Here is a 22,110-nt window from a genome sequence, read left to right as displayed (position 1 = left end):
CAGACGTTCTAATGCATTCAGTTTTCTCATAAAACAACTATTTTTTAACAATTGATATTTTTATAAATGTTCCATCAATATAAGTTCTCTTACAGTCTTTTCACTAAACTTATAGGAAATATACTAAAATACAAAGCAAGAATTCACTTCAACATATTTAGCTTATCTAACCTAACTGAATAGTATTTTTAGATGAAAATAATCAAAGTTATAGGATTTTAAGAGATTAAATTTGAAATATTTAGTCTGTAGCTAAAGAATACCAATCAAATATTGTGCGGATATTATAAAGAACTAAGAATATTTCTCTCAACAGTAAATATAGACAGAAAGAAACAAAAAGTACATTATTCTAACTAGCCCTTTAAAAAAAAGTACCAACAAAACAAATACAACTCAAAGAAACATTAAACAATATACAACAAGACAAGAAAAAAACTAAACAAGCATGGCATTGAAGTTTAGAGGTTTGGGCATATGCGTTCTACTATAACCTTAGGTTGACTAATAATGGGAACTGTGTAGAAGCCAGCCATGATTATGGTGTGTATGTGTCCACATGCACATTTGTGTATGTGTGCACATGCACGTTTGAGTATGTGTGTGAATGTGTTTGTGTGTATTGAAGAAAAATACCTTTTGGTATTTAGGCAGGGAGCTTCTTCCCTTCATGTCAAGGAAAACTTAGCCAATCGATAAATAGAGGTTGATAAAATAAGTGCCATACTTAGTTACTGGGGGTGATATAATCAACTGAAGGCCCTTGAAGTGGTGCCCCAGTATGCCCATGTTTCAAAGATTTAAACCAATAAAAGAGTAAAAGAATAAAGAATATTGAACAAGAAAAACACGAATACTAATAATAAAACAATGAGCAGTCTTACTTCTTGCTTTTGTCATCAGCAGATACCAAGTCAGGGGTAGGATCCATAATTGACTGGCTTAACTGCTATGCATTAAGGCATCTTAGAGTAATTGTCAGAGAGTAAACAGGTCTGACAGCAAGCTTTAATAACCTGATCTGAAAATTGTAAATTAAATAAATTCAATATCAGAATACAATATAGTAGAGAATCTTTGAATAGCAAGACAGTTTACGATTAGTAAGAGAAGTTATTTACATTCCAAAGACTTGATTATATATCACAGTTTAGGAAAATGTTGCAAGTAATGTTGAGTAAGTCTTTCTGTAGGATATTATTGAATGTTTTCACATGTAGACAATGAAAAACAAAACATCCTTTCACTAGCTACTCTCAGAAAAGACATTCTTAAAAGGTACTTTAGACAGACTATTAAGATTATTAAAGAAAACACATCTTCAAATGTGGATACATAATTAACTAGAGCTACTTAAAGCATATAATTTCTTGCCAGCAGCTATGTCTTTCATTTTTGAGGCAAGGATGAAACATATTTTATGATGATGCTCTTAGGAAGAATATCTAAGAAAGACGGCCTAATTGATTTTCTTAAATGAGACGAGAGACAATAGCTAAGAAATAAACACTTGCTTCTGTCAATATCCCCATCACCACTACCACCATTAATGATTTCCTTCAGTACACTGCGTCTGTAGGGTATATATATATACATGGGTTACAGTTAATTAGAGATGCATTTTTGCTTCTAACAAAGATTCTTGCAACCATTTAGGTGGTTTGCTTACAAACCATAGCTCACGGTAGGCTGAGCTGTCACTTCTAATTAGTAGTAGTAGTATATACATTTCAACAATTCTAGTGTTATAACCTCCTGAGGGAAAATGAGAATGTAATAACTGAATAACAGCAAGTAATTTCTGTCTCTCAAATTACAGTTGCCCCTTTACATCCTTTGTCAAAAGGATCTCCATGGCTTTCAGAATCCTCTCTTCTACTTCTCAACCATGAGGTCTCTATTAGCAATATTCCCATTGATAAAATCCTCCAAAATTATCCCTTTCCAAACCACCAGGCTCACCATCAGATGTATACATGGATTATATGGAACTACCTCTAGTTGCTTAAACCCACTAAGGCTACCTGCTTTGATTATGCTCCTTGTATTGCTCTCAAAGAATATGCCTCGGCACCTCAAAAAACCATAACACACCAAATGGAATTGCCATTCGCAACATGTCCAGCCAATAGCAACTGTCTAGAAAAATCATTTATTTATGCAGTCACTTCCACATCTAACATTAATCAGAATAGCGTAGATATTATAGAATTAACGGCAAATCAATTTAATATTAGATATTATCAGCGTAATTATATCTGAAGAACATTCAAAGATAATTCAATACTAGCTTAGCAGCATAATACCTTATATTCAATTGAGTATATTCTGTAGTTCATGTATTCATGAGAATTTCATTATTTAATTCTTCTGGGTTTATTTTTTTAGAATAATTGCATATAGAGATATATACAGAATAGAATTTTCTTCCTATAATTGTTCTTTTACAAAAAAAAAAAAACCCCACTGAATAGTTTAAAATTTACACATTAATTACTACTTGACCATTTAAACATATAATTATACCTACTCTACGACTCAACAGCAGCCAATGATAATCAGCATTTAAAAATCTGATACATAACTACTGAATTATAACTGATTTAAAAAAAAATTAATTGTATTTTAATATATTAAATTGCAATCATAGAAATTACTCCACATTACCTGATGTTGAAGGATATTTGCAACTACTAAAGACTTCCACCCAAGTGTAGGGAGTCTTGCCACTAGAAATAACAGACTTCCAATATGTCATCAAAACACAAACTAGGGGCCTGAATTTAAAATCAAACCCATTGTCTCTATCTTTGAAGGACCTTTAAACAAAATTTCCTGGCTCCTCTCTCAGATCTCAAAACCAACACTCCAAATCTTTTTTTGAACACAGTAGCAGCTCTAAGTCACGCAAAGACAATCAACTTGAATCCCAAAACTAGAGTACAAGTATGCCTTCATTACCTCTCTCCCTCTCTGTCTCTGAGTCTCTCTCTCTCTCTCTCTCTCTCTCCCTTTCAGTATTCATTCTCCCAGCTGTTGGCGTCACCAACTGAATCTCTCCTCTAATCACTGCTGTTTCAATCTCACCACCTGTCACAATTGTCAACTTGTGCCTGTCATTGTAGACAACACTTAACTTCAATTTCCTCAACCAAACCTACAAACAGATGTGAGGCCTATCAATCAAACCCAGTCTGCTGGACCTAGTACTCATAACATATATGAACTAGTTGGAATACCGAATGCTCAACACTTGTTACTGATGACTTTTTTGCCAGATATGTGGATGATGTATTCATCTTTACATCTTGTAAAGAAACTAACTTAGTATTTGAAATGCTTGCAAGCATGGGTGACCACACAGGATTCAGTATTGAACATCCCAGTGACACTGGATCCCTTCTTTTACTTGACCTCCAATTGAAAATTACAAAGAAAGGGGCTAACCTTACTAAATTCTACAAAAAAGGTTCCTGAAGAGATCTGTTTGTCCACTACAGATCAGCCTGCTCTTTCAGTCTAAGGTTGGGATCATAGAATATGTATTCAACACAGATGCAGCAAAACAGAAGACTGGGCCATTGATCCTATACAATTCCAAAAGCTATCAGTTGCCTTTATGATTTGATACCCAAGAAACAGCTGCTACACAATCGAAACCTATGTAGGCTGGTCAGTTGCTTCATGCACAACATAGACATGTGCCTGCATACTTATGCTGTATATTATAATCAGTGTACCAACTGCACCAAATATTACATGAGCAGCATAGTTTAAGCATAACATATCTGAATCAAAGAATCTCTCAACAAACATGCATAGTTTTCAGAAAACATCTTGGAAAATGCAGGAACAGGAAAAAGGGGATTGCAGTTACCATTAAAGCCATACACTATAACAGTGCTTTTCAAACTTTTTGCTGGAGCGGAACCCCAAGGAAACATTCCACTGGCTCGAGGAACCCCTGTGCAATAATTTAATAGTCTTATGCACACATATCTGCACAGGAGACTTAAAAATTACTGCTGATTTTTGCAGTTTTGTAACTTCTTGCGGAACCCCTGAACTGTACAGGCGGAACCCTGGTTGAAAACCACTGCACTATAATATAAATAAAATAGCTTCATTAATAAATGAAGCTGTTTTGATAAAAAACAAAACAAAAAAACAAGCTAACAAGACTGAATCAAATGAGGGAGAACGGATATTATGAATACCATGTGTCATAATATTTGACCTAATTACTCCCTTGCTCATATATTACTCCACTATCACACTGATAGACTGTGAAAAACTATCTACATCCTCAAATTCTAGATCTCCACACAAAAATACAAAACAGCAACAGAATGGGAAAAATTAACATCTCTTTTTTATTTGTCACTAGCAGTATCGCCCGGCGTTGCTCGGGTTTGTAAGGGAAATAACTATACAGCATTTTTTAGAGAGTTATAGCCAAAAAATAGCAAAAAAATGCATTAAAAATGGAAAAAATATGATGGTAAATTTTTTTTAAAATCGTTGACTCATAGTAGACATTTTTAGAGAGTTACTTCCCTTTAAAAAAATTTGCATGAAAATGGAAAAAAATGATGGTAAATTATTTTTAAAATCGTAGACTCAGCGTAGACGCACGCAAATACCCAGAAGGACTCGATATGAATCACGACTATAAGATACCCGGTTTTGGTTAAACTGCACCGCAAAATGTGGGAGTAGTTAGGAATCTAAATTGAAGGGGACAGACACTCACACAACGACAGTTTTATATATAAAGATTTCTTCATGTAGCTGCAATCAAGAAGTATTTCACCATACTCTTCAGAAATCCCCGTTTCTCATTAGATTTGATAGGCCCACAATTTCATGTGTCTCTGTCAATAATATTATTATAGATGAGTGGTCTTTGTCCTCTGTTAGAGCGTGGAAGTCTCCAAAATATAACATCTGAAATTGCTTAGAGTTCAGTACAATAGCAATGGCCAGCAAAGCCTATCCTACATTATGTAACACAAGCAGAGATGGGCAGAATATGTCTACAAATCACCACTTTGGGCTTGTGCTCATACTATGAGATATTCCGAGCCCTCATGAGAAGCCTAATGAACATTCTACCAAGGCAGTCTTGGAGTTCATTCTACATAAGGTTCCAATTCCACAGGGAAGAATACAGAGAAGGTGACCAGCCTTGTTGACTTTGTAATACTTAATAGTAATTACTTATAAAGCAGTGAGCTGGCAGAATCATTAGCACGCCAGGCAAAATGCTTTGCGGTATTTCGTATGCCGCTACGTTCTGAATTCAAATTCTGCCGAGGTCGACTTTGCCTTTCATCCTTTTGGGGTCAATTAAATAAGTACCAGTTACGCACTGGGGTCGATATAATCGACTTAATCCGTTTGTCTGTCCTTGTTTGTTCCCTCTGTGTTTAGCCCCTTGTGGGTAGTAAAAAAAATAGGTATTCCGTCTGTCTTTACATTCTGAGTTCAAATTCCACTGAGGTCAACTTTGCCATTCATCCTTTTGGGGTCAATAAATTAAGTACCAGTTGCACACAGGGGTCAATCTCATCGACTGGCCCCCTCCTCCAAAATTTTGGGCCTTGCCCCCAATAGAGTAGAAAAGAATACTTAATTGTCAGCTGTAGTTATAGGCACACCAGGACTTGTCTCTTGCCTGTCAGGAAATCCTTCTTACTGTCAGCAACATAAAACCCAAAATACTTGAAGTCACTGACCACCTCGAATAGTTTGCTATCAATGGAACAAATTGAGAAGTGGCTTTCATTCTTATTGATGGTCATGCACTCAGTCTTCATACACCTTGCATTAACAAATAGACCAACCTCGGCTGCAGCAAGGAATGTTAACAACTCTTGCACATGACACAGCTGATGAGCTGTAAGGGCATAGTCAAAGTGCCGTTTGTTTCCAGTTACCTGCATAAAACATGTCAACATTGTTTGTTGGTACTGGGAGATTATTATTATCTTGCTCAGAAACAAATGGGATTAACAACAGGGAGAGTACACGACTGTGATAAAAAGTCTGTTCCAACATACTCTTGTCTGACACATGCAAACAGAAAAATAGTCATTAAAACAATGACGATTATATATATATATATATATATATATATATATATCTCATATTAAATTAGAGATAAAACCACTATTAGGCAAATCAAACAATAAAAAACTTAAGCCAATACATAAAATTAATTAATTTATATTATTTTAAATATATATCAAAATTATTAAAAGTTTAATAAAAGATAATGAGTAAAACACTACGATCGTTTCATGGCTGTCCAATTCGTAATAATTCGAGTTATGGTTACAGTCAATCTTCAGGTGATTGAAATATTTATCTTAGCGAGGTTTATCAATTTTATTAAACTTTTAATAATTTTGATATATATCTAAAATAATATAAATTAATTAATTTTATGTATTGGCTTAAGTTTTTCATTGTTTGATTTGCCTAATAGTGGTTTTATCTCTAATTTAATATAATATAATATCTTACTATAAAATTGGATTCAATCCTAAATCTGATTTTTCCCTGTAAGTTTGGATTTATTCCCTAATATTTTATTATTAATTTATATATATATATATATATATATATATATATATATAATATATATATATATATATATATATAGTTAATCAAAACATGAAAGCACAACAAATATAGTATTATTGGACGCTCAAGAAGGAAGGGAAGAAGTGGGGTTTAACGTTTCGAGCGGAGCTCTTCGTCAGAAAGATAGGAAAAGGAAGGATCCAGAGAAGGGAAGACGGAGGAAAAAAAATCGCCAACGATATATATATACAATTGCTGCATTGAAGGTGTTTATAAGCCATTTAAGAAACACACAAAAACCGTTAGATTCACTTCAACATTTAAATTTAATTTGTCAGAAGTTTTGTCAGTGAACAGGTTGCGGTCTCAAAGCAACGAAAATATTTTGACAAAGTAAATTTAAATGTTGAAATGAAACTAATGGTTTTTGTGTGTTTCTTAAATGGCTTATAAACACCTTCCATGCTGCAATTGTTTTCGTTCCAGCACACGATCTCAGATCAAGTCACTTGCTATGCAAGTACATCTACATAATATATATATATATATATATATGTCTAGACATGTCTTCACAGCAAGAAACTACTAATAGCTCTTATCTTTACACTGTGTACATTAAATGATATTTATCTCTCACTGGATAGTTCTTTTTTCTTGATCTTACCTTAGTGGAACAGTAAACTATATATATGTGTGTGTGCTGGCACGTAAAAAGCACCATCTTATCGTGGCCATTTGCCAGCCTTGTCTGGCACGTAAAAAGCACCCACTACACTCAGTGGTTGGCGTTAGGAAGGGCATCCAGCCGTAGAAACACTGCCAGATCAGACTGGGCCTGGTGCAGCCTTCTGGCTTTCCAGACCCCAGTTGAACCATCCAACCCATGCTAGCATGGAAAGCGGACGCTAAATGATGATGATGATGATATATATATATATATATATATATATAAAGAGGTTTGTATGATTGTGTATAGAGGGATATATATTATTTAAAGGAATTCCAACTCTGTCTGTTTTTTATGTTTTATTTATATTCTTTATAATATTAATGTAGTATGTAGAATATATAGTATAAATAGTATATATAGTAAAATGAAGTATTGATTGTCTTATTGAATATCAAATATTAAGGGACTAATATACTTTCTTGCATTTAAGCAGTCTCCAACGTCCCAGGTTGTGACAGGAATATTTCAACTGTGAAATATATATATATTTGAGAATACTTGCCAAGCTAAGTGAAATTGTAATCATGGCCACATTGCTGGTATTGTGTAAGTGGCATGTAAAAAGCACCCATTACACTCTCAGAGTGGTTGGTGTTAGGAAGGGCATCCAGCTGTAGAAACCATGCCAAATCAGACCAGAACCTAGTGCAACCCTCCAGCTTACGTGTTCCATTCAAACCGTGTAACCCATACCAGCATGGAAAGTGGACGTTAAATGATGATGATGATGTATATACACATATGCATATGTAATGTTACTGTTACAATATAAAGTACTATAAGATAGTGTTAGGAAGGGCTCCCTGTATAAAAACAATGCCAATAACGAAACATGCAAGTAAGATGTGGCCCACTGACTGATCCACGGAGAGTGGTGATTGTAAATAAGAACTGACTCAAACTGCAATGGCTTAACAAGTCCATGTCAGTAAGGAAAACAGATGTAAAAATGATAATGATGGCAATGACGACAATATACATATATGCTGACACACTTCAATGTATACATATGTACACTCCATAAACTCTCATACACATTAACCCTTTCGTTACCAACCTGGCTGAAACCAGCTCAGGCTCTGGGTACAAATGTCTTGTTTTCATAAGTTTTGAATTAAAATCTTCCACCAAACCGTAGTCACAATTTATGTTCCTAACACTGGGGGAAGCACTCCGTCGGTTACGACGATGAGGGTTCCGGTTGATCCGAATCAACGGAACAGCCTGCTCGTGAAATTAACGTGTAAGTGGCTGAGCACTCCACAGACACGTGCACCCTTAACGTAGTTCTCGGGGATATTCAGCGTGACACAGAGAGTGACAAGGCCAGCCCCTTGAAATACAGGTACAACAGAAACAGGAAGTAAGAGTGAGAGAAAGTTGTGGTGAAAGAGTACAGCAGGGATCACCACCATCTCCTGCCGGAGCCTCGTGGAGCTTTTAGGTGTTTTCGCTCAATAAACACTCACAACGCCCAGTCTGGGAACCGAAACCGCGATCCTATGACCGTGAGTCCGCTGCCCTAACCACTGGGCCATTGCACCTCCACGTTCCTAACACTAGCTGAATGATAACTAAGTTATTTTACTAAATTCTTTGTTATATTTAGAATTAATTGAAAGAAACACAGATCACTTCAAAAGAAATATGGTAATGAAAGGGTTAAAGGAATCTTTTCCAGACAAAAGACTGCCGCTCTTGGAGTTTAACAACACGTGTACATTAACCCTTTCATTACCAACCCGGCTGAAACCACCTCTGGCTCTGTAGTACAAATGTCTTGTTTTTATAAGTTTTGAATTAAAATCTTCCACCAAACCTTAGTCACAATTTATGTTCCTAACACGAGCTTAATGATAACTAAGTTATTTTACAAAATTCTTCGTTATATTTTAAGTAACTGAAAGAAACACAGAGCATCTCAAAATGAATACAGTAACGAAAGGGTTAAGGAAATCACATTATCGAAGTCCTACCTCAGCCACTGCTCATACCAAATAACTCATCATGTGCAACTCAAAACAAATATTTTATATTTCAAAGGCATAAAATTGCATTGTTAAATTGGATTGAAAAAAACCCAGATGTTTTATTTGCTAATCATTTCCAATCTAATGTATGTGTTCTAAACACAGACATACACACAAGCACATGAATGCAATTTACAAACAGGAAATTGTTTGTGCAATATTCCTTAGATTGCATTAGTTAGCATAGAGAAGGAATTACGTCAAAAGCTATTTCGTACAATACCTTCATCAGATTCTGGACTCTTGTTAAGTGGTTAAAGAGTAATTAATCAAAATCAAGATAACGTTTCTGTAGCCACTCTGTAGCCAAGAGGGCATTGATGTGAGTGAGGAAGTGGAGAAGGGAAATGGTTATGATCGCACGTCGTCCTTTCGACTGTACTTTTATGAATGACTGACGTTAATAACATCATTCATTCATTTATAAGGATGCGAGGGGCAAACCTATAGCTTGCTTGATGAGTCACTCCCAGACTTGTGGTTAAGTGATCAGGCCGGGGGGGGGGGAGATAATGTTAGTAGATAGAAAAACAAACTAACAAACAAAGAAAAAGAATAAAATAAAAAGGAATAGTGAAAACATACAGGACAATAAATTTGCAAAGCAATGTATTTATTTATTCTAGTCTTGGAATAAAAGGACCGTGAAATAGATAAGATTGAAAGATAAATTACATCATAAGAAAAACAATATGTCAATGAGTGCAAGACTAGTGTACTTGGATTAGGTTTTTATCAATCATTTCTGAACTCAATCAGATCAAAACCATCATTAATCAATATGTTTTACATTTTCTATAAAAGTTTAACACAGCAAAACGTTTAAATATAAAGCAATTTATTTCATAAAATAATACTGAGATTTACTTAATTACTAGTTTTGTTTCTGGACACAAAATTTACTACAAGACCTATGACTCATATGACCGGCATCTTAACCTTTTTATGATGCTCAATATCATTTTTACGTTTATATATTTGTTTTGCAAGATTCTTGATGTGAAATTGTGTGTTGAAACAGATGTTGTTTGTATTTAAGAATGGTCATTGTTGCCAGTATAGCCAATAAAAACACACGCACTATATATTTGGTATTAATTTGCTTCAGAAGTGTGACGAAAGAACTCTGGCCGAAATAAGATTAAGATTAATGTAAAAAATAAATAAAGCTGAAGCAAATTAACACCAAATAGTGCGTGTGTTTTTATTGGCTAAACTGTCAAAATGACCATTCCTAAATACAACAACAATATCATTTTGTTATTCATTTTTTTCATACTTTTGCGAAATTGAGTTTATTGAGACAGATTTTCTAAGACCAGATGCCCTTCCTGTCACGAACCCTCATCTGTTTCTAATCAAAGTAATATTTTCACAGGTCAGACATGCTTGCACAAAATATTGGAAATGACTGACACAGCTTGTATGACAGTGACGCTCATTTACAATCGTTACACAGTGTCAGGATAGTGAGGCATGAACACACACAAACATAAAAAGGGTTTCTTTTAGTTTCTGTCCACTAAATCCACTCACAAAGCTTTGATTAGCCCAGGGATACAGTAAAATACACTAGCCTTAGACGCTAAGCAGTAAGACTGAACCCAAAACCATGTGGTTGGGAAGCAAACTTCTCAACCACACATCCACACTTCACTTAATCATGAATTCAGAACAATGTATTCAACCCAGAAGTTAAAGTAGAACAATATAAGAGGGTTCCCGTAGTCAAATGGAGGAGTTTTTCAGTTTTACACTTTGGTTTGGTAGAAATGATAGAATGTCAGAATAAATGCTATACAACCCAAATATTCTGAGCTCAAATCCTATCAAGATTCACTTTGATTTTTATTCCTCAAAGGTCAATAAAATATATATCAGTTTTAAGTTTCATTCAACTGACTGTCTCCAATCCCTACAAATTTGAGGCCTTCAACAACAAATACTTTATTCCTGTACATGAAGGGTTGGGATATTAATGAGCTTAGAATCATTAAGGTCAGATCAGGTCAGGTCAATGTATTAAAAATTTGCATTGCTATAATTACTAATTATTCAGGTGCAGGTGTGACTCTGAGGTAAGAAGCTTGCTTCCCAACCACATGGTTCCAGGTTCAGTCCCACTGCGTGACATCTTGGGCAAGTGTCTTCTATTATAGCCTTGGGCTGATAAAAGCCTTGTGAGTGGATTTGGTAAACAGAAATTGAAAGAAGCCTATTGTACGTGTGTGTGTGTGTGTGTCCCACCACTTGACAACTGATGTTGATGTGTTTATGTCACAGTAACTTTTGGCAAAAGAGGCCAAAAGAATAAGTACCAGGCTTACAAAAAAAATTACTGGGGTCGATTCGTCTGACTAAAATTCTTCCAGGTGGTGCCCCAGCAGGGTCACAGTCTAATGACTGAAACAAGTAAACAATAAAAGATAAGAGAGTAGATGCAACATAGTAACGGAGAGAGAATTATCAATGGACATGGATTCTGGGAGAAAGGGCTTTAGGAAATTTGGAAAATAAATTAGGAAGAAAACATGTATGTGATACGTACATCAAAGCAGAGACAAAATCAAAAGAAAAATTTAAGAATAATTGAAAGGACATGGCAAGGTAGCAGGATGGAAATTAGCAGCTATTTATGATCAAACAATTATGAGATAAATCGAGAGGCAGGTTGACCATGTAGATATATGGTTTTAGTGGAGAAAGCATTAAGCAACTTGCACATAAGCCAGAAGTTCAAATCCAGTCTAAGCAATTTTATAAGAGGAGGCAAACCTAGAGCTGCAAGTAAGACAGCAGGCACAAGCATAGCTATAAGCAGAGTGTCACTATGGGAACAGGTATAGTTATATGGTGGAAAAGTTTGCTTTCCAACTATATGCTTTCAGGTTCAATCCCACTGCAAGGTACCCTGGTACAGTCTTCTTCTAAAATTGCAGGTTAATGAAAGTTTTGTGAGCAAAATTTGCTAGACAGAAATTGCATGGAAGTTGATGTGTGTGTGTGTGTGTGTGTGTATAAATGTATGTGAATGTATGAGTGTGAGTGTATGTGTGTGCACATTTATATGTGTCTGTTAGCATGCATGTATGTTTGTCTCAGAATCTTAGTGACCCTGAAGGAGTGACATAAAGTCTAATAGCTCAACAATTAAGCTTCGGAGAATAGAATCAGACACTACATTTGAATAAAAAAAAAAAAATTAACAGTCAGCACCAGGAAAGGTATCTGGCTGTAGAATACAACCTCAGTAAGTCTTGATCAATTCATGCCAGCACAGAAAAAGCATGTGTGAAAGTGATGATGATAACGAGGGAGTAAAATATACATTTTTTTTCTACTCTAGTCACACGGCCTGAAATTTTGGGGGAGGGGACCAGTCAATTAGATCGACCCCAGTATGCAACTGGTGTAACAAAATGTTTTTACATGAAGGTGGTGAGCTGGCAGAAACGCTAGCATGCCGGCCGAAATGCGTAGCCATATTTTATCGGCTGTTACGTTCTGAGTTCAAATTCCGCCGAGGTCGACTTTGCCTTTCATCCTTTCGGGGTCGATTAAATAAGTACCAGTTACGCACTGGGGTAGATGTAATCGACTTAATCCGTGTGTCTGTCCTTGTTTGTCCTCTCTATGTTTAGCCCCTTGTGGGTAGTAAAGAAATAGGTATGTAATTTATCGACCCCGAAAGGATGAAAGGCAAAGTCGACCTCAGCGGAATTTGAACTCAGAACGTAAGATATTTTATTCAACATTGCCTCAGCTGATTTAGTAGTTAAAGAAAGAGGAATAGTTAGTGAATTACATACAAATGTTACCTGAATTAGACTGGCATTCTACTCAACATTTATCTCTAATCTACTTAATGCTATGAAATAAGCACCACCCCTTGCATATCCAGGAAAAATTCACATTAGATTCTATATTATCATTTTATGTATGATCTAATAATAATTCTCTAAACATACCAGTTAGCTTCCACTCCTCCCTCGCAAACATATTGTGCTGTTATGAATATTAGTACTTAAGGACAACATAATGAGAGAATTATGAACATTGTAGGTTGATAAAACGTTATTTAAATGAGATGATGATTTAGCTGATAAATAGCAGTCAAAGTTGTGGAATTCCATGCAAGTTAATGCTAAAATATTTAAGGTGGGGAAGCATTAAATGCCAATTTGAAATAAATATATGAGGATGGAAAAGAAATATTCATCAATGACAAATATTATTATTTTCATTTTTGTGGTTAAGGAGCTCAATTTGCAGCCATGTGCTTCTGGGTTCAGTCTTACAGCATGGTACCTTGAGCAAGTGTCTTCATCTATAGCCCTGAATTGTAAATAATATAGGTGACAAGAGATGAATGCCTTGCGAGTGAATTTGGTAGTCAGAAACTGTGTGGAAGCTACTATCTACGGCGGTACATATTTTACAATTGGAATGATAGAGAAGATTAGCATGGCCCCTATGCAAAGATGACATGCAAATTCATGAAGTGCTCCATATTTTTTCAAAGGCGGCGAGCTGGCAGAAACGTTAGCATGCCAGGCGAAATGCTTAGCGATATTTTGTCTGCGATTACATTCTGAGTTCAAATTCCACCGAGGTCGACTTTGCCTTTCATCCTTTCGGGGTCGATAAATTAAGTACCAGTTACGCACTGGGGTCGATGTAATTGACTTAATCCCTTTGTCTGTCCTTGTTTGTCCCTTCTATGCTTAGCCCCTTATGGGCAATAAAGAAATAAGAAACTGTGTGGATGCTCATTATGTGTGCGTGTGTGTGTGTGTGTGTGTGTGTGTTTCCTTCCCTTTGATAACAGGTGTTGGCTTGTTTACATCCCTATAACTTAGCAGTTCAGCAAAAGTGATCAATAAAATAAGTAGCAGACCTAAAAATAAGTACGAGGGTCAATTTGTTTGACTAAACCCTTCAATATGGTGGTGCAGCATGGCCACAGTCCAATGATTGAAACAAGTAGAAAAAAAGACGTGTAGTTCTAGATAAAGAGAAAATGGGTTGGTCATAGCTGGAACATGTATGATAATAGATCTGCTAAAACAGAGCTTACCTTAAGCTAAACAACAACAACACCAAAACAACAATTTGAGGCTATTTTTATTCTGTGCTTCAGACAAATCTTTATCTCTGGTGTATAAATAAACACACATCTTCATATCTGATGTATACATGTAACATTAACAAATTCCAGAAAGACCCTACAACCATGGCTCCTGATATTCACCACCAATAGAATTCAGTTTAGTAAATCATCAAAAGATCACCTTTCACTTCCACATCCAAACATTGACAGTTGAGGGTGGTAGTTATGGAAACTGTAGTATTTGTTTACACCTGTGTCCATTATAAGGTGGTAATTATATATACATGCATTCTTTACTTAGTTACGTTCCTATTCATTTCACTTACGCACATGCATATACACACTCCTTTAAATTAATCTGACTATCACTACTACTCTTTGAACTCCTCCAACAACTAGTAATTGTTCTCATTTTTTTTTTACGTTGAGGACAATCTATCTTACTTAAATTCTCTCTGAAGTAAATATTAGGAAATCTGGAGATGCAAAAAAGATGGCAGAGTCATGGTTGGAATACTTTTGATTCTAGGTCTGTTTTGATTATAGCAACAACAAAAACACGATCATTATGCTCTCCTAATTGCTGTAGGGCCTTCGGGTCTCTTACAAAGAAAACCTTTTCTAATTTACAGGATCCTACTAATTGCCATTCCTAATTAATTCCTTCAGATCGGCTAGTAAACTTCACACTGCATGCATTCAACAAAACTCTCTTTAAATTCTCCTTCTCCATCTCTCACCACCTACACACCTGGTCACTGAGTGCAAAAATTTATTTAATCACAAGCTAATAAAGAAGCACATACACAGTGGCTCCACCTACTAGAAATCACTCCCTACCATTAAAAGGGAAAATGGAAAAAAGAAAGGACTCATCAAACAATGTATTCAGAGAGTTCCTGCAAAGATGAGATGGTCACATTCATCTGCCACCTGGACTACCTTTTATCATAGGCCTACTTGATCTTGGTTGATCAGGTAAAGGGGTGTAGTTAGCCAATAAAACTCCCCATATCATTCTCACCCAACAAAATGACAAGTCCTGATGGTGTACCAACACTAAAACTGTGTACTTCGGAGTCACTTACAATATTCATTAAATTCTACAATCTTTTTCTCTCTACAAGGATATTTCCTAATCTATGGAACTGCACATTGATTTCCTTGGTCCTATAAAATATCTTTGTAAACAAATCACTCAGTCATTATTTAGAATCTCTCCTTCCCATGCTCTTCTCTTAGAGTGTGAGCTGCCGGGGGCAGCCCTTGAGACCGCCCCCTCAAATGGGACTCCAAGTCTATACAAGCTTATACAGCAGAGCCAAAAGTGCGGCTTCCATAAAAGCATCACCTAGGGTAGACTGCTTTCCTTATCCCCCACGTAGGTAGGCTTGCTACTGATCTCTCTCTCTCTTCCTTCTCAATGTCTGGCAGCTGACTTGGCAGACACCCATAAAATTATTAACCATCTTACTAACAATAACTCTGAACACCTTTTCAAATTCCACCTGTCTAACACCCGTGGACATGTTTACAAAGTCAGAAAACAGCACAGCTCCCATGACTTTCAGAAACATTTTTTCACGTTAAGAGTTGCTGAAGTATGGAACAAACTGCCAGCATCAGTTGTTAGTTGTCGGAGCACTGCATCCTTCAAAACTTCCATGCTTCCTGAGATTCACCAACACTACACCTGATTTTCTCCCCTCCATACACACGCAAGCATGTATCTGACTCATACACTGTTCACTTTCTAGACATTTGTACATTACTGCATATGCTTTATATGCACTTTTGACAAGTTGTGGTGCACGCGAGCATCATCATCATCGTTTAACGTCTGCTTTCCATGCTAGCGCAGGTTGGACAGTTTGACCGAGGACTGGCAAACCAGATGGCTGCATCAGGCTCCAGTCTGATCTGGCAGAGTTTCTACAGCTGGATGCCCTTCCTAACGCCAACCACTCCGAGAGTGTAGTGGGTGCTTTAACATGCCACCGGCACAAGGGTCAGTCAGGTGGTATTGGCAACGGCCACACCCAAATGGTGCTTTTTATGTGCCACCTGCATAGGAGCCAGTCCAGCGGCACTGGCAACGACCTCGCTTGAATGTTTTTTCACATGCCATTATTATTATAACATACCATTATGGTTTCCATAGAACTAGATCTACTGAACTGCCCTCCTATAACACAAGTGAGTAACATCTTGCTCTTGAAAATGTTAGTAAAATCAATATTATTTCTCTTAACATCAGCATATAGCTTGACAATATGATTTGAGGCCCTCCTAAATGATTTGTCCAACTGTCAACTGTATCTAAATTTAATAGTCTCTCATCTCCTCCTCATTGCAGCCCAAAGAATAACGCTTTGACCACTCAGTCCTCTGTAGTACTGTCATCCTCTAGAATTCTTTCTTTCTTCACATTTTCCAGACAGACATCAAACTACAGACATTCAAACTGAATATCAATCACGTTAATTGCAAAAATCTGTGCAGGTTTGCAAAAGATCAATGACATCGTCTTTTTTTTCCGTTTTTTTTTTTAATTATAAATCAAAAAACATACTGAAGGGTATGCTAACTATGATTTATACACACACATATAAAACATATACACATGTGCATACACACATGCACGCACGCACGCACACACACAAACACAGAGGTATGGTTGTGTAGTTAAGCAGCTTGCTTTGCAATCACGTGGTTTTGAGTTCAGTCCCACTGCGCAGCACCTTGGGCAAGTATCTGATGCTATAGCCCTAGGCCAACCAATGCTTTGTGAGAGAATTCAGAAGGCAGAAACTAAAGAAATTGTGTGGCATTGTGTGTGTAATTATTGTTGTTGTTGTTAAGGTGGCAAGCTGGCAGAATCATTAGCATGCTGAGCAAAATGCTTGGCAGTGCTTCATTTGGCTTTATGTTCTGAGTTCAAATTCAGCGAAGATCAATTTTGCTTTTCATCCTTTCAGGGTCCATGAAATAAGTACCAGTTGTGTACTGGAGTTGATGTAATCAACTAATCCCTCCCCTGAACTTACTGACCTTGTGCCAAAATCATCATCATCATCATCATCATCATCATCATAATTATAATTATTCTCATTAGCATCTTCTTTCAATTCAGTTTCCATTTCTTGCTGAGTGTCTTCCTGACACCTAGGGCAGAGAAACGTACTGTATACATTGATAAGCCATTATAATTATTATTATTATTTAAACTGGTTTGATTCAGCCCCATGCAATTTAATGTTTTGTAGGGTCATTACAGGAACCTAGCTGACTGGACTTGATGAGCTAGGTTTCTATAAGAAGCCTATGGAATTTTTAAAACAGTTTGATTTGGCCCCATTAAAACACACCAGCATCGGTTGTCAAGCGATATTGGGGGGGGGAACACAGTCACACAAACATATACACACACATACACATATATATATATATATATACATATATACAATGGACTTCTTTCAGTTTCTGTCTACCAAATCACACTCACAAGGCTTTAGTCGGCCCGAGGCTATAGTAGAAGACACTTGCCCAAGGTGCTATGCAGTGGGACTGAACCCGGAACCATGTGGTTCGTACATAAGCTACCTACCACACAGCCTGTGGAGGCGCAATGGCCCAGTGGTTAGGGCAGCGGATTCGCGGTCATAGGATCGCAGTTTCGATTCCCAGACCGGGCGTTGTGAGTGTTTATTGAGTGAAAACACCTAAAACAGCTCCACGAGGCTCCGGCAGGGGATGGTGGTGATCCCTGCTGTACTCTTTCACCACAACTTTCTCTCACTCTTACTTCCTGTTTCTGTTGTACCTGTATTTCAAGGGGCCGGCCTTGTCACTCTCTGTGTCACGCTGAATATCCCCGAGAACTACGTTAAGGGTGCACGTGTCTGTGGAGTGCTCAGCCACTTACACGTTAATTTCACGAGCAGGCTGTTCCGTTGATTCGGATCAACCGGAACCCTCATCGTCGTAACCGACGGAGTGCTTCCATCCACCACACAGCCTAAAATTTTTATATATGCCCAATATTTTATATATGTTAAAAATAAGGATAAATTGATAGTATTATAACTCTGTATACTCAGAGTTGCAGTACCAATACTCTCCACTACTGCCATATAAAATCGTGTGGCTAAATAGCAAAGTGCTAACTTCATTATCTAGCTTATATTATTGCGACATAAACTTAAGAGTAAGACATTAGCATACAAACATTCTTAACCAACATGCCATTAACTTTAGTAGGAGTCTTCTAAACATTTATAAGCAAATTTATAAATCTGCCAACACTGAAACAAAAGATATTTTCAAAAATGTTGTGGAAGTTTATATCATGTATTCAGCACACCATATTTCAGCATCATTACTATGCTGTGAGAGAAAACATTTGAAGAAAGATCAAGATAACCACAAAATGAAAATACTGCAGACCCATTAATGCTAATTTCAGTACAGATAAAAAATATGTAAAACGTATTATTTTATACCTTTCTCCTGCTCCTTTTTTTTTTTTTTTTTTTTTTTTTTTCACTCTTATTATAAATAGTCTCCACTTTTATGAATAACATTTCAGCAGCCTTAACCAAACTGTTATTGAAATATACTTCATTCTTCTGAATTCTTAAGCTGCTTTTCTTGCAAAAGACTGCACCATAATGATGCCATAAGAATTTATAAACCATTGAGAGAACATGAATTAATTCGTTTTTTTTGGAACTGGATCTTGTAGCACATGAATACTCTCTCTTTTACTCTTTTACTTGTTTCAGTCATTTGACTGCGACCAGGCTGGAGCACCGCCTTTAGTCGAGCAAATTGACCCCAGGACTTATTCTTTGTAAGCCTAACATGGAAATCGGACGTTAAACGATGATGATGATATGTATGTATGTATATATATTTGTGTGTGTGTGTTTGTGCCCCACCACCGCTGCTTGACAACCGATGTTGGTGTGTTTACATCCCTATAACTTAGTGGTTAAGCAAAAGAGACTGACAGAATAAGTTCTCGGCTTACAAAGAATAAGCCCTGGGATTACAAAGAATAAGCCTTTGTTCAACTAAAGGTGCTCCAGCATGACCACAGTCAAATGACTGAAACAAACAAAAGAATAAAAGAACAGAGAGCACATACACATACACTAATGAGTTTCGTAGCCTTTGAATGTGCCAGGTGAAAATTAACCATAGATGAAGGTGAGACATTGTGACTCCAGTCAAAACCCGTACAGGCATAGAAAATGCAAACATAAAAGGACGATATCACTATATTCATCATTACAAGTAGAGCATGACCTGTTGTTTTAAACCTTGAATAAGTAATACTTGTAACACATTGTTCAATTGAACATAGATATATATATTCAACAAAGAGTTAAATAAAAGAAGACAGAGCAATATCGAAATAAATGGAACATCTAACAGAGCGAAATATCTATGAGTCTTTGTGTTTTTATTTCTATATGCAACTTTATATACAACAAACCATAGACAAGAAATTTTGGCAACTAAACAGTCTTTGTTCACAAATATTGCATATATTGTATACAGGAGTGGCTGTGTGGTAAGAAACTTGCTTCCCAACCACATGGTTCCAGGTTCAGTCCCACTGTATGGCACCTTGGGCATGTGTCTTCTACTATAGCCTCAGGCTGACCAAAGCCTTGTAAATGGATTTGGTAGATGGAAACTGAAAGAAGCCTGTTGTATATATATATATATATATATATATATATTATATATATATATATATATATATATATATGTTTGTGTGTCTGTGTTTGTCTTCTCATCACTGCTTGACAACTGGTGTTGGTGTGCTTATGTCCCGATAACTTAGTGGTTTGGCAAAAAAGACTGAAAGAATAAGTACTAGGCTTTAAAAAAAAGTAAGCCCTGGAGTCGATTTGTTCAAATAAAAGCCTTCAAGGCAGTACTTGCTCCAGCATGGCTGCAGTCAAATGACTGAAATCAGTAAAAGAATAGAATATTCTTAGGGAATTTAACATTTTCACAATTGTGATACCTGTAAGATCCTCTTCATCATAATTTAACATCCGTTTTCCATGCTGGCATGGGTTGGATGGTTTGACAAAGGCTGGCTAAGCAGAAGGCTGGCTAAGCAGAAGGCTGGCTAAGCAGAAGGCTGGCTAAGCAGAAGGCTGCACTGTCTGTTTTGGCAGGGTTTTACTACACCAAGAGGTGTAGTAAATTGACTTTAACTAATAAAAATCTGATAGATCCCTAACCCAACTGAGAACAACACAGGACTAACCCTGTGTGAACATGTTAAGAAAATTGTAAGGAAAGCTATTCATTAAATTTAACAGAGAAAAATGGATATTTATTTACTGCACTTGTGCTTACTGGTACTTGTGCCTGTGCTAGTAGGGTGCCAAGAGCACCATCCGAGCGTGATCGTTGCCAGAGCAGCCAACTGGCTTCCGTGCCGGTGGCATGTAAAAGGGCACCATTCGACCGTGATCGTTGCCAACGTTGCCTTACTGGCACCTGTGCCGGTGGCATGTGTAAAAGGATTCAAGCGAGGTCATTGCCAGTACCGCCTGACTGGCCCCCGTGCCAGTGGCACGTAAAAAGCACCCACTACACACTCGGAGTGGTTGGCGTTAGGAAGGGCATCCAGCTGTAGAAACTCTGCCAGATCAAGATTGGAGCGTGGTGCAGCCATCTGGTTCACCAGCCCACAGTCAAAATTGTCCAACCCATGCTAGCATGGAAAGCGGATCTTAAATGATGATTTGTAAGTTTTCTTAGGAGAAATTTTAAGAATGGAGATTCATAATTTTATTCCCATTTTGTAATAAACTTAATTCTTTTAAAAGAAAAAAATTTCTATTTTCAAAAGTGGTAGCTAATGTTTTTAAGGGCCATATTCAGAAATATATATTTGCATTTCTGTGTACGTACATACATACAAGTGGAGGCGCAATGGCCCAGTGGTTAGGGCAGCGGACTCGCGGTCGTAGGATCGCGGTTTCGATTCCCAGACCGGGCATTGTGAGTGTTTATTGAGCGAAAACACCTAAAACAGCTCCACGAGGCTCCTGTACTCTTTCACCACAACTTTCTCTCACTCTTTCTTCCTGTTTCTGTTGTACCTGTATTTCAAAGGGCTGGCCTTGTCACTCTCTGTGTCACGCTGAATATCCCCGAGAACTACGTTAAGGGTACATGTGTCTGTGGAGTGCTCAGCCACTTGCACGTTAATTCTACAAGCAAGCTGTTCCGTTGATCGTATCAGCTGGGACCCTCATCGTCGTAACCGACGGAGTGCTCCTACTACATACATACACACACACGTGCTCATATGTAATACATACAGAGGAAGACGGTAAGAGAAAGGGTGAGTTACAAGCTAAACTGGAGGTTTACAGACAGACAGATGTCACTATCATTAGAATAATGATTATTTAAATTCTGCTACAACTATTTTACAGTTCCACTATACCTGGAATTTATTTCGATCATTTGTCTGCTTAAAGAACAGGTGTCACAAATATTTCACAATCAAATCACTAATCCAAGGAAAAATAAGCAACAACAACAAAAAAAAAAATATATATATATATGGATCAACAATTCATATTTCAGTTCATTCAAGTTTGCAAGAATTATGA

At 36.9% G+C, this 22,110-nt stretch overlaps 1 protein-coding gene and 1 non-coding gene across 5 annotated transcripts in view; one reads left to right on the top strand and one right to left on the bottom strand.

The window, feature by feature from the left end:
• Nucleotides 1-22,110, bottom strand: part of LOC115210875 (mariner Mos1 transposase) — a 229,504-nt gene that overhangs the window by 55,504 nt on the left and 151,890 nt on the right. For 3 of the 4 annotated variants that reach the window (XM_036501804.1, XM_029779640.2, XM_036501805.1), the window contains exon 3: nt 885-1,021. The exons of the other annotated variant lie outside the window; for it this stretch is intronic. In XM_036501804.1, the coding sequence (XP_036357697.1) occupies nt 885-931 (47 nt within the window). In that variant the 5' untranslated portion in view covers nt 932-1,021. The remainder of the gene's footprint in view (nt 1-884; nt 1,022-22,110) is intronic. 4 annotated transcript variants of the gene reach the window in all.
• On the top strand, nt 13,763-13,864 carry LOC115211355. The gene has a single exon (XR_003881623.1). It is a non-coding gene; the product is annotated as a U6 spliceosomal RNA (small nuclear RNA).

Source organism: Octopus sinensis, linkage group LG4 (assembly GCF_006345805.1).
Source record: "Octopus sinensis linkage group LG4, ASM634580v1, whole genome shotgun sequence".
NCBI classification, from domain to species: Eukaryota; Metazoa; Mollusca; class Cephalopoda; order Octopoda; family Octopodidae; genus Octopus; species Octopus sinensis.
Note: the sequence above shows the minus strand (reverse complement) of the source record. Positions and strands in the feature narration are given on the sequence as shown.